Raw genomic sequence first — 14341 nt, forward strand, 5'->3', positions numbered from 1 at the left:
AAATCTGACAAAATTCTGGATATGGCTCCTTTTCCCAAGGTAACCAGCCAGCAACCTGGTAGCAAGTTGATAACATTGCATTAGGAAGGAGGCAGTATTTTCTTACTAGAACGACAATATGTATAGATGATAAGTATTTTGCACCCTGATAGGTTTCTTTGCTGATGCAGCAATTCAGATCAGACCGAATCAGGAAAAGCCCAGGTTTAATGGGTAAAGCATTCCCGGGTAATTCCCTAGCCCCTCTGAGAGGAGACTAGGATGAGAGACCAGAAGAATCACGTGTCTGTTTCAGGGATGCAGGTTATATATCCTGTGGGAGTGGTCTTGAGCCTCTCTTGGGTTGGAGCTGTGTTTGGCAGGCTATGAAGGGGTGGGTTTGGGAAAAGAAATGGGGTAGAGGAGTTGAGGTAGATCTTCCACCAGAACATTCCAGACTCTTTGGGTATAGGGATGCCAGGGTGCCAGGGGTTGAGGTAGAGCTCCCACTCAAACAATATTGATTTGTATTCTCTATATGAAATGCTTCTACCCAATTACTCACTAATTCTACCATCATTGCATTCTATACATTGTTGCTTTTGATCAAGGAAGTCACACCAAATAATGGTCACCCTGGCTCCATTACATGGAATTCATGGGTCTTGCTGTGCAGGGAACATAAATCTACTAGTTTATTTCTATGATACAAGTATAGTATCATGTACCACATAGTAATCTGGTTAATGATGGAATCAGTGGTGGCTCTCAAAGATTTCAATGAAGCTTAAAATTCCTATCGTTTAGTATTAGTATTGCTTCATTTCTATGTTTAGATACACTAATATCATTGTATTACAAGCGCCTACAATGTTCAGTGCAGTAACATGCTATTCAAGTTTGTAGCCTAGGAACAATAGACAGCATATAGCTTAGTTATGTAGTAGGCTCTACCATCCAGGCTTTTATAAATACGATACTCAACAATGAAATCATCTAGTGAAGCATTACTTTGAACACACTTACCTTAAGGCTAGGAATAGCTGTAAATGTTGAATGCAAGTCTAATCACTGTGCTGACTCCATGTTCCTAGAGGCAGCCACTGCTACTTCCTTTCATATCCTTCAAAGATATTTGCAGATATTAGCAAAGAAGCATTCCCACATATATTTACAAATATGTTTGTGTATGTGTCTTTGTTTGTTTTCCAGATAGTGTTTCTCTGTTGTTTTGGTGCCTGTCCTGGATCTTGCTCTGTAGACCAGGCTGGCCTTGAACTCACAGAGATACGCCTGGTTCTGCCTCCCAAGTGCTGGTATTAAGGGCATGCCACCACCGCCCAGTATATCTTTTTTTTTTTTTAACCCGATTTTTAATACTTTTTTGAAGCTGTTCATCAGCAAAGACATTCCTCTGAGCGGCTAGAGTACCACTATGTGGACTTGCCTCCCTGTCTTCAGTGACTTCCTTCTTCCTGGGCATTATTTTTGCCAATGTTTCACTTTCACCAAGGGCCACAAACATGCTTCTGCGTCCTTCTTTGGGATGCAACAGGACAATTACACGAGAGTCTAAGATACATGATTTAACGTGGAAAGATATCGCAAGTCTGCCCTCAGACACCAGTTACCCGTTTCTATTCTGATTGACAGCTTAGTTGTGCTCCTTGAGAAAGGCTGGTCCAGTGTACCAAAATTCCCTGTTTTGTAATCTGATCTGTGAAAACAGTATTTTATCTCGCTACAGATTAACTGGCAAACCGTATCTGTATTACAGGCGAGGTTTTAAGGACTTCGCAATTTAGAAGTTACTCGGCCCTTTTTGCCTCAACATAACATGGCGCCCTCCACAGCTACTTCCGAGCTTTGCAGGAGAGTAAGCCAGGCTGCCAGCATCAAAGATGGCAACCAAGTGCGCATCCTCTTTTCTGCGCAGGCTCGGATGGTCTCGGCCCGCCCCCTCTGGGTCGCTGTTCCTGGCACCGCTCTAGCCGTCGCTCTCTGTGGGCCCCGCCGCCAGCCAATCGCTCGGCGTACCGCCCTAGACCCCTCCCCCTCGCCTCCCGTGGATCAGCTGAGGCACCCGAGATGTCTGTTGACAGCGGCGGCGGCTGTGTGGCCGGTTCCGGGATCCGCGCAGGGCGGGGGGTAAGCTGGCTGGCGGGCGGGGTCCCGGCTGGGGAGGCGGCGGCCGGCGAGCTGGCGGCGGTGCAGAGTTTGTGAGGTAGTCCCTGAGCCATCGTTTCCGGGTCTCTGTAGATGTGAGTCCTATGGAGCAACCCGGAGAAGAGGAGCAGCAGCCACCGCAGGAGCCCTGGGGGAGGCTCCTTCGTCTAGGCGCGGAGGAGGACGAACCTCAAATCCTTCTGTGGAAACGCGAGTGGACCATCGGAAGGAGGAGAGGTGCGGAAGCCAGAGCGGATTGAGAACAAGGATAAGGGCTGAAGGGGTGGACAGGGATTAAGGCTAGGGACCCAGAGGGTGTACCCAACTGAGGACAGAGACTGAGGGCCTAGAGCAGGATCGAAGACCTAGGCATCAAAGTGGACTTAGGTGGGGGAGCGGACAGGGGACTTGAGGTGGGCAAAATACAGGGCTAGTGGTAACAGAGACTATCAGAATGGGGAGAAGGGTGCACTGTGCTTTCCAGTTTTGTTTTTTTTTTTCCCCTATAAAATGGGCTTTCCAGTAGGACCTGGTATTTACTTATTTGTCTGTTCAGTTGATCCTCTGGTTGTTTGATGATGGATATTATTCAGTTCTCATTACAACAACGAAAGTAGGACATGAAAAGGTAGAAGACACAGACAAGGTTTGCCCAGCTAAGGCCCCATGGATGCTGGGTTCATAGAAGTGCTCCTAGCCCCAAACGTTCTATCCAGGGCGCTGAAGGAGGAAGTATCTGACAACTAGTGGAAGCTATGGTGAGGGTAGGATGCCAGTGACACTGGCTTGAGGAGTTCATGAAGATGGATGGCAGGAGTTAGAAGATCCTGGGTGATTAAGATACTACTTCTCTTCTGGTGTTCAAAGCCATTCAATTCCATTCAAAATCCCATAAAACTTTTAGTGTGGATATCAGAGGACAATCTCCAGGTGTTAGATCTAGCTTTCCACCTTGTAGTATTAACGAACTAGTACAGTGACCTTTACATTGTTAGTGATATTAATAAACTCACTGAAAGTATTCCTATGAGCAAGCAGATTTTTGTTTCTTGTTTTAGCATGCAATGGAGTATCTTGATATGCATGTTATAATAATGGGCTCTCTAACGCATGTGTGTGCGTATGTACATGATCATATGTTTGCAGAGGTAGATGTCAGACATCTTCCTCTCTTGCTCTACATATTATTTTTTGAGACAGGGTCTCAGTAGATCTGCAAATATATCCTTCAGAATACAATCTTGTGCCTGTTACCATACACTTCTCTTTCCCAAAGGAATGAAATTAGAAATCAATAACAAAAGGAAAACTGAAAGGTTATGTAGAAATTAGACACCGCACTTAAGCAGTTGATAGATAAAAAAAATAAACCGCAGGAACTTTAGGGGGAAAATGCTAGCCAGGCGGTGGTGGCGCACATGCCTATAGTCTCAGCACAGCTGGATCTCTGTGAGTTCAAGGCCAGCCTGGTCTACACAGTAAGTTTCAGGATAGCCAAAGCTACACAGAGAAACTCTGTCTCAAAACACCATCAAAAGCTAAGTGCGGTGGTATATGACTGTAATCCTAGTTCTGGGGAGGCAGATACAGAAGGGTCCCTTAAATTTGCTGACCAACCAGTTTTGCAGAATTATTGAGCTCTAGGTTCAGTGAGAGACCTTGTCTCAAAAAAATAATATGTAGAGCAAGAGAGGAAGATGTCTGACATCTACCTCTGCAAACATATGATCATGTACATACCCACACACATGTGTTAGAGAGCCCATTGTTATAACATGCATATCAAGATACTCCATTGCATGCTAAAACAAGAAACAAAAATCTGCTTGCTCATAGGAATACTTTCAGTGAGTTTATTAATATCACTAACAATGTAAAGGTTATTGTACTAGTTGGTTAATACTACAAGGTGGAAAGCTAGATCTAACACCCAGAGGTTGTCCTCTGATATCCACACTAAAAGTTTTATGGGATTTTGAATGGAATTGAATGGAATTGGCTTTGAACGCCAGAAGAGTGAAAGGGTTTTCATACCCCAATACTGGGTTTCTCCGCTGATGCAATAAATCAGATCAGGCTAAATTAAAAGTCCAGGTTTAATGAGCAAAGCACCCCCAGGTGATTCTCTGGGGGAGAAAGCAGGAGAAGAATCACATGGCAGGTCTAGAGACCTTGTCTTCTCAGCGGGAGGAGCCGACTCTTGGCGGGCTTTCTGAGGGGCGGAGTCTGGAATGGGAGGAGGGGGCCCCAGCAGAACTTCCCAACAAATAGAAGTATCTTAATCACACAGGATCTTCTAACTCCTGCCATCTTCATCTCCTCAAGCCAGTGTCACTGGCATCCTACCCTCACCATAGCTTCCACTAGTTGTCAGATACTTCCTCCTTCAGGGCCCTGGATAGAACATTTGGGGCTAGGAGCACTTCTATGAACCCAGCATCCATGGGGCCTTAGCTGGGCAAACCTTGTCTGTGTCTTCTACCTTTTCATGTCCTCATCTTCCTCTGTGGTGACTAAGTTATGCCTGTACTTCGGCTGGGTCTATTGAGCTACTGGCAAGGAATGAAAAGGTCCCTATGTAGAATCTCAGTGACTTGTCAGACCAGATCGAGCAGGAGGCGAATACCAGAAGCAGGGGCTTGGGACCTTCCATGACCATCAATACTACCTCAAGACCCTGGAGGACCTTTAGGACAAGATTCTTGGTGCCTTGATTGGCAACTCCAGATTTGTTCACAAATGGACAGCACCTGTCTATCTGTAGATGATTTTTAAATAAATCAAAATTTAGATGCATCAGACCAGATCCTGTATCTGAGCCTGAAGATCAACATCAGTGAACTGATCTTGAACAATGTGGAGATATAGGTTGCAAGCCTAGAGGAAAAGCTGATGTACCTGCAGAATCCTAAATGTCCCTACCCTTTACTGGGGTGGGATCTCTTGAACAAGCTCCAGGCAACAATAGCTTTCTCAGGAGACTCTCCTAGGTTGCAGTTGAACATCTCTACTAAGGCTTTAACTATAACCTACCCAATAAGTGAGAAATATCTACTTCTCCAAAATCCAACACATTCCTGGAAGAGGAATAGAAAAAGTTGCTGATGTAGGAAATTCCTATAGTTTGGGCAGAGGACAATCTTCCTGGCTTGACAAAACATGTGCCACCCATCATAATGCAACTGAAATCTGGGGCAGTGTCTATTTGAGTCAGAGCATCTGGTGGTTGGTCAGGCTAGTATGGGCATATATTCTACTCTGGGCATTGACTAATCCATGTTCTAAAGAGACAAGACCATATGAGATTGTGGCAGAGAAGAACTGCAAGAATGAACAACTGATGTCCAATCAAACTGACTGACTGAACTCTGAAGTGGTTACCACATGAAATAACTCTACATGAACAAGTCTTAGGTTACTGATCTACAACATATCCTCCAGAATCTTGAAATATAGCTTCATTTGTAGCCTGACATAAAAGCTTTCCTGGAAGGCATGCTAACAGAGACAGAAGTCCACTTTAGAGCCCAGTTGGTACAGATCTAGGTAATGATCAACTGCATTTAAGCCTATCTGGGTAACATGTATGCTAATATCCTGAAGTGCCAGCAGCTCATGAACATCATATGGTGGCTGGAGCAGGGTATTACTATCTGTGCAGCCTGGTTAAGGGCCATGTGTTATACAAACACTCATCCCCCAGATCTTCTGAGTTATTAGATGTTTAGACTTCTTTTCTTACAGAGGGTTTCACCTGGTAGGTGATGAAGGGAGAGATGCTGATCCTGGCTTTTCCCCTTCTTGCCAATAAAATTTGGTAGGCAAAGGAGGGGAAGTATTGAGTCTTCTGATCTGCCAGTCCATAGGTCCGTGATGGAATCAAAGCACAGGGCAAAACAGGATAAGGTTGTGGTTTCATATGGGACATTGTCTCCCCCTTACCCTTCATGGTTCACTTATTTTGAGACAGTCTTAAGATATATAGCCCAACCGGGCAGTGGTGGTGCACACCTTTAATCCCAGCACTCGGGAGGCAGAGGCAGGCTGATCTCTGTGAGTTCGAGGCCAGCCTGGGCTACCAAGTGAGCTCCAGGAAAGGCGCAGAGCTACACAGAGAAACCTTGTCTCGAAAAACCAAAAAAAAAAAAAAAAAAAAAAAAAAAAAAAAAAAAAAAAAAAAAAGATATATAGCCCAGGCTGACCTCCAGCCTAAGATCTTCCTACCCTAGCCTGTGAGGTACCTCAGTACTGGGATTCTTACCTTGCTTGTTCTTTTCATTTATTTATTGATTAATTTATGTATTTTTGATTTTTTGAGATATGGTTTCTCTGTGTAGCCCTGGCTGTCCTGGAATACAGAGGTCCACCTGCCCCTGCCTTCTGAGTGCTGGGATTAAAGGCATGTGCCACTACCACTCAGGAAGAACTAGTTTAAAATATTGAAAATTTAATTAAACCCTTTGGTTTTGTTTTGCTTTTACAATTGAGATCTATTTCTCTTCTGAGCTGTTTGTGTGATAAACTGTTTTATGCGTTTGTGTAAGAAGCTGTTGCTATGATGGGTTTCTTGCAGGTGACTGGGTTCAGGAAGGCATGGGGCGTACACCATGGCCCTGTACTTTAGGTTAACACTTGAGTACTTAAATGTTGTTTGTGTATGTAGGCACAATTGGTCACAGACTGGAAAAGCAAGGCAGTAGTACTCACAGAACCCACAGTAATGTCCAGTACCTTCTTGCCATCTGTTTCAGGTTGTGACCTCTCTTTCCCCAGCAATAAACTGGTCTCTGGAGATCACTGTAAACTTAGAGTAGATGACAAATCTGGTCAGGTGACCCTGGAAGACACCAGGTGAGCACTGTATTTTCTCTTTCCTTTTGTAACTTAAGAAGCTGACATGCTGTTAAAGTGTACAGGGGCTTCCTTTTTCTAAAGTACTGCTCAGGTTCTCAAGTCATCAGGATGTACATTTTCTAGTTTCCATATGGGATCCTGGGTGTGGTTTAGTTCCATTAGCTCATTTTCTAATTAAATCAAATATGGCTCACATGACTCAGAAATAAGATTTAAATTATATTGATAGGTTTTTCTTTTACTTTTATTGAAAATAGATTTTTTTTTTCATACAATCTATTCTGATTATGGTTTCTTTTACCTCTACTACTCCCAGTCCCTCTCCATCTCCACTTCCCCTTCCATCTGGATCCAACCCATTCTGTCTCTCATTAGAAAACACTCATATTAATAATAATAATAATAAATATACTATAGTAAGATAAAACAAAAACAAACAAGTTGGAATAATACAAACAGAAGGAAAAGAGCCCAAGAAAAGGCACAAGAAATAGATACAGACACAGAGACACACTCATTCACACATTCAGGAATCCCATAAAATAACAAAACCAGAAGCCATATATATATATGCAAAGGACATACAGGGTAAAAAATAAACAAATAAATAAATAAATAAATACAATTAAATTAAATTTTTAAAAGAGAGAAGAAAATGAAATAAAAGCCCTGATACAACATTATGAGGCAAAGAGCCTTCAAAGACGATGCTGAGTTAATTTTCTGTTGACCATCTACTGCTTAGTCTTAGTAGGCTAGTTCCTTCTGGATGTTCTTGGGACAATCTCCTGTCAGAGGTGCTGTCTTCTGGGGCAGAGGTGGGCTGGAGGAGAAGCAGGTAGTCCAGGCAGAGGCACAAGGACATGTCGGGTAGGTGGAGGTGATGAGTTGGAATTATAGCAGGGCATTTGGGCTTCAGCCTGAGAGCAGGGGTTCATTTTTCGAGAGCCAGTATGAAATGAACAATTGGAAGATGCCTGGTTGCAGAGGGCCAGTTAGGTTTGTGTCAAGATTGTGGTCTGCATACAGTTCATCAGTTTTACTGGGACGTGGCATGCCTGTGTATTTAAGTCCTGCCTTGGCTGCTGTCATGCTGCAGGGACAAAGCTGAGTAGTTGGAGTGAGACTTTGTGACCACAGAATTTGAACTAGTGCCATGTGCTTTATGGAAAAAAGACCTTGACCTGAGAGAATTAAAGTTCAAGAGTGATATACAAATTCCTTCCAGTGCTGGACCTCCAGAATGAAGCTGCAGAGCCAAGGACTGGTTCAGTTGTTGAATTTTGTGTTCAGTGTACTGTGCTCTTTGGCCATCATGTGCTCAATTCCTGATTTTCCAATAGGTCTCCACCAAAATGTTCTTCCCAAGAGAATCCTTCCTGTCCCCACAGTCTAGGCCTGGGATATGTGCTTTGGCCTCCCCATCTAGCAATGTGATTAATTATAATTAGGTCACTGCATCTTCTGAGCTCAGGAGCGATGCTATCTTCCAGTTAAAAGCCCAAAATTTATTTTGCTTTTGTCTTGAATGCATCTTCTGGGAAGGATTAGTTCAAGGAATGAACTGACTGCGGTCATGACTGTTGGAGAGAACTGACTGAACTATCAACAGCTCAGGAAAGAAGGAAATGATGGCACTGTGCTGTCTCAGGATTAGACCTCAGGCTCTACCTCGAGACGTACAAGAAAGAGTAGAACGGTCAAAAGCATGCTGCTTTTGCAGATGACCCAGGTTCAAGTCTCAACACTCACATGGCCACTCAAAACCATCTTTAATTCCAGTTCCAGGAGTTCCAGTGCTCTCTTCTGTCCTCCACAGGCACTGTGTCGTGTGTGTGTGTGTGTGTGTGTGTGTGTGTGTGTGTGTGTGTGTGTGTGTGTGTGTGTTGCTCATTTGCCAGTAAATGGGTAGTAACAGGCAAGCTTTTTGTCTTAGAGTATTATCAGGGGGTACTTGCATATATGAAACAGTTAAATAATTTCTTTTTTTTTTTTTTTTTTTGAGACAGTATTTCTCTTTGTAACAGCTCTTTCTGGCTGCCCTGGAACTTGCTTTGTAGACCAGGCTGGCATTGAATTTATAGAGATCTGCCTGCCTCTGCCCCATGAATGCTGGGATTAAAGGTGTTTGCCACTACTGGCTGGCAGTTAAATAGTTTCTTGTCCTCTCTGAGTATTTTCAAAATGGTAATGCTGAGCAGATTTCTTAATGGTAGTAGAAAGAGTTTACCCTATTTAATTGTTTTGAGTAGGGTGACTTAACACTTTTGTTTTCTTTACAGCACCAATGGAACAGTAATCAACAAGCTGCAAGTTGTTAAGAAGCAGACTTACCCTTTACAGAGTGGGGATATCATCTATTTGGTATACAGGAAGAATGAGCCAGAACACAGTAAGAGAGAAAAATTTACAGGTGTAGATACTTTCCCCAGGTGTTGTACCAAGAAGCCAGCTGTCCAACTTATGCTGGAAAACACCCTCAGAAAGAACATGTGTTGACGCAGACATTTTCATAGAAAGTGACAATTACAGAGATTCTTGGTGTAAACACTTGGATAGAGTGCTGACTCTTTGGGCAGGGCTTTTCTTCAAGAATGCCACCAGGAACTGCATAGCTTATAATGGCAGCCAAGAAGGAGAAAATGGGCTGGGCTAAAGAGTAGAATTGGAGTGTGGGAATAGAATCCATATGGAGGCCCTGGAAATCATTGGCAGTTCTGCTCTTGGAGACTTTACAAAAAGCAACAAAGGCTAGACTGGATCCAGCTCCATATAGGATAAGGAACGTTGTAAGAATATTTGAACATCACCCTGAAATAATTGAAGACCACCATAATATCATTCTTGACAAGAAGTTAAAATGAGGGCACAAATATTCTTAGGTCCTCTTAAAGTAAACCAGCCTCTAGCCACATAAGAGGAACCCGAATCTTCCCTCTAGTGGCCTGTGGGTATTGGTGAAGCATGTCTTTTCACCTTGTCACCTTCTATGGCCAGTTTTCCCTTTGGTCGCTTGCTTATGTTTAGATTAGTAAAAATGTGGTTGGCTTTTATTAGAATCACTTGAATTGTTGAATGTTGTTACCAGATGGTAAATGAAGATAATCAAAAGACAGGTTTGTGATAATCAAAGATGAGCAGGAGTGAGGAGGTCTCACTTTCCACTGGGGCCACCACTCCCTGATTTGATTAATTTCCTTTTAGATGTGGCATACCTCTATGAATCTTTAAATGAAAAACAAAGCTTGCCTCAAGAATCCTTTGGTAAGTGAGCTTATGGCAAAGGCCTGCATGTTGTAAAGGGCCTTTGAGTTCTAGGAATGGCCATTCAGCCCCCAAAGTGTCTTTCTGGGTTCTGAATGCATTCTCTTTATTTTTGTACCTGTAGAAGCCAATAAAGAAAATATGTTCCATGTGACCAAAGACTCCTCAGGTCCAGGGCAGGGTGATGACCTCCAGGTTCCACCATTGTCACCCGTGGCTCAAACATGCTTAGAGGAACCACAGCCATCAACATCGACATCAGACCTCTTCCCCATGGCCTCTACCTCTTCTTTGGAGCCAGAGCTGACCTCTGCAGGGCAAAAGCATTCCTCTAGCTCTGGTGAGATGGGGATCACAATGACAGTCGCAGTTTTTTGTTCCTTGAGATACAGTAAATCCATTCATCAGTAAGTGTTCTGTAGTCATGTGTACTAATTTATTTCATTCCCAGGAGAAAGACTAAACGTTAAAGACCATGGTAACATAGTATTTTTGTAATTTTACCTAAATATAATTAATATACTATAAATATCACTCAGTTAAAATGTACCCATTAGTGTTTTAGGTACATTTACAAGGTTACATGGCCATCACTGTTAATTACAGAACATTCTATCACATGAAAGGAAATTCATGTATCTCCATGCATTTATTTGTATGTTCTGAATATTTTGTGTTCATAGTCATACAGTATGTGGTCTTATGACTGGCTCCTTCATTTATCATAATGTTTTCAAGGTTTATCCAGAACTGTGTGGTGCTTAAAACCAGTCTTAACATGCCCTGTTCCTCATGGCTGGTCATTTTTTCTTTTTTTGGTTTGATCCCCACCAATACACGTACATAAACACTCAAAGAAAACCTACTTTGCCATTACATTTATGTTCTATTCCATCTCTCTATGTGCATAACATGTAGTCTGATAAGGCTCTACTGACTTTCTGATCAGATTTCATAGAATGGGTAAAGTTTCATATCTTTTGTAATTTTTTTTTTTTTTTTCTAGACAGAGTTTCCCTGTGTAGTTTTGGTTCCTGTCCTGGATCTCGCCCTGTAGATCAGGCTGGCCTCAAACTCACAGAGAATGTTTTGTAATTTTTAAAAATGAAAATTTTCTATCTGTATGCTGAAGTATTTTCATACTAACAAAATAATTATAGTTAAAACTTAGTGCCTACTAGATGTGAGATGGTATAATAAGTACTTTTGTATGTTCAGTTTCCCCATCTGGAACCTTCCAAAGTGCCATTATATAATCTTTGTCCTCAAATAAAAATCATGGCTGAACATAAAAGGCTCTGAAGGTCAGAGGAAGAGTAGGTTCCAGGGCCAGGAGATGGCCTGGGAACTTAGATTCCTGTTCTTTCTTTAGTGTATGAGTTAATTTGTTCCTGAAATAATTCCCCTGCCCCTCTTTTTTTTGCTTTAGATTGGTACAAACCAGTTTCTTCTTTTTCCAAATACTAGTGCTTATCATTTGAATATTATATAAAGTAGATATGTATTGTACTATAATATTATGAATAAGCTAGAGAATAATGGAAAGTTTCCTGACTTTTCAGCCAAGTTCATTCAAGATGAATGTGATACTTAAGCTTCTATCTGTTTAGGTCAGAACTCTTCCTGTTAGTTGCTGTTATTTCCTTTACCATATTCCCTACTCCTGTCAGAAGTGTATCTACTTCACATCTTTTTTGGATGTATTTCGTATATAATATGCATTTTGTGATTGCAAGAATGTGTACTTGTACCTCTTAGACCTAGTATTTAGGGATGATCCTATTGTAGACCTCCCTGCGTGTCTTTACATGTGAATGTGCCACTTGCCTCTAGCTTCATTAGCAAAGATGGGCTCTAGTTCATTTAAGGTATTACTCATATATGGATGAGTATTTGTATAAGACATGCACCATTCTTAAATGATGCATGTGAGATCTCTAACTCCATAATGCACTATGTTTATTGAATCAGTGACTTTCCTGACTCTTTCTTCTGAAGTAGATAAATCACAACCTGTCTTATTTGTTCCTTTTCACAGGACTTGGGAATGCAGGCATTTCCCCAAAAGAATGTAGTTCACTTATTGCAAATGGTGAACTCTCCAGCCTTTCTCCAGTTCTCCAAGACAAAGAAACACCCTTTTCTTTGGAAACTGAAGACCATGAGGAATTGGAGCCTGCCAAAAAAAGGATGAAAGGAGGTTAGACTCTGGCTGTTCTATGCATCCTTTGGCCTCTTGTACCCTGTGCTTGCTGTGCTGGCTGTTGCCTGCAGAGGATTCCCACTGTTTGCAGAAGTATGGGATCTGCCTCAGGTTTATATCCAACTGTAACAAGTTGGATTTTCTGTATGAAAGTCTAGGATTCTTCCTGTTTGCATAATTCAAATGGAACTGTTCACCACTAAGTCATGCTATTGTTCTGAAAACTGCATTTTCAATTACAAATGGATGTCAAAGTCTTCTATCTTTGATAGGACAGTAATTTCTTTAAAAAATGTTATTTTAAGCAGGATATGGTGACACATACCTATAATCTCAGAACTTGGGAGGTAGAGGTAGGAGGATTGGACTTCAAGGTCAGCTGGCTCTGGAATAGTGATAGAAGAGCGCTAGAAATAATGTCGTTCGGGAAGAAACTGGATTATCTGAATATTTGTGGTAAAATATATTAATTGCCTTGTGGAGGCCATGGTAAGAATCACAATAATTATATTTAAGCAGTAAGTATAGGGCTGGTGACACAGCTCAACAGGTGAAAAGGCATTTGTTGTGAAGCCTGGCAGCCTGAGTTCAATCTCTGGAACCCACATAAAGGTGGAAGTAGAGAGATGACGTCCCAGAGTTGTTCTCTGCCCTCCACATGTGTGCTTGTATGCTGTGGCATGGATATACACTCAAATACACACTCATATTCTCTCTCTCTCTCTCTCTCTCTCTCTCTCTCTCTCTCTCTCTCTCTCTCTCTAATATTAATTTCTTCCAAAAAAATGTATTAAGCCAGGCATAGTGATACACGCCTTTAATTCCAGTACTCAGGAGGCAGAGGCAGGTGGATCTCTAAGTTTGAGACTAGCTTGGAGACCTTATCTTGAAGAAAAATATATATATATATTAATACGATGTGATTTGCTTGTGTGTTTGTTTTTGTTTTTTGAAACAGGGTTTCTCTGTGTAGCCCTGGCTGTCCTAGAACTCACTCTGTAGACCAGGTTGACTTCAAACTCACAGAGATCTACCTGCCTCTGCCTCCTGAGTACTAGAATTAGAGGTGTGCACCACCACTGTGAGGTGATTTTAACAAAAATGGAAAATTAGAGGCTGGAGAGATTGCTCAGTGGTTAAGAACCCTTACTCTTGCTGAGGACCTAAGTTTGGTTCCCAGCACCTACATGATGGCTTACAACCACCTGTAACTCCAGTTTTAGGGGACCTAACCCCCAGTTTGGGCTTTGACAGGCACCAGATAGTGCATAGTACACATACATGCATGCAGGCACTCACACATACATAACAAATAAAAATAAGTATGGGTGGTGGTGGCACACACATTTAATCCCAGCACTCAGGAGGCAGAGACAGCCTGGTGTTGTGAGTTTGAGGTCAGCCTGGTCTACAGAGCAAGTTCTAGGACAGCTAGGACTATTACACAGAGAAACCCTGTCACGAAAAACCAAAAATAAATAAATAAAATAAAAAATAAAAATAAATCTTTTTTTTTTTTTTTTTTTTTTTTTTTTTTTTTTTTGGTTTTTCGAGACAGGGTTTCTCTGCGTAGTTTTGCGCCTTTCCTGGAGCTCACTTGGTAGCCCAGGCTGGCCTCGAACTCACAGCGATCCGCCTGGCTCTGCCTCCCAAGTGCTGGGATTAAAGGCGTGCGCCACCACCGCCCGGCTAAAATAAATCTTTTTAAAAATAGAAAATTATATAACATAGATTTATTAGGCTACTTAGCTTAGCAGTGAATACTTAACAGATTCATAATGATGGCCATAAAATGAAGTTTAATCAATACTTGCTCAGTAATATTAAGAGGACCTTTCAAATTGGTAAATCAATTTGTTAAGGATGTAATTCAAT

General features: G+C 42.0%; 1 protein-coding gene across 1 annotated transcript in view; it reads left to right on the forward strand.

Annotated features, from left to right (window-relative positions):
* The first annotated feature begins 2017 nt into the window (after positions 1–2017).
* Positions 2018–14341, forward strand: part of Chfr (checkpoint with forkhead and ring finger domains) — a 30801-nt gene continuing 18477 nt past the window's right edge. The window contains 7 exon segments of the mRNA XM_028856998.2: positions 2018–2127; positions 2239–2382; positions 6897–6996; positions 9282–9391; positions 10204–10263; positions 10388–10603; positions 12302–12463. Coding sequence (XP_028712831.1) covers positions 2250–2382; positions 6897–6996; positions 9282–9391; positions 10204–10263; positions 10388–10603; positions 12302–12463 — 781 coding nt within the window. The 5' untranslated portion in view covers positions 2018–2127; positions 2239–2249.

Source organism: Peromyscus leucopus, chromosome 23 (genome assembly GCF_004664715.2).
Source record: "Peromyscus leucopus breed LL Stock chromosome 23, UCI_PerLeu_2.1, whole genome shotgun sequence".
NCBI classification, from domain to species: Eukaryota; Metazoa; Chordata; class Mammalia; order Rodentia; family Cricetidae; genus Peromyscus; species Peromyscus leucopus.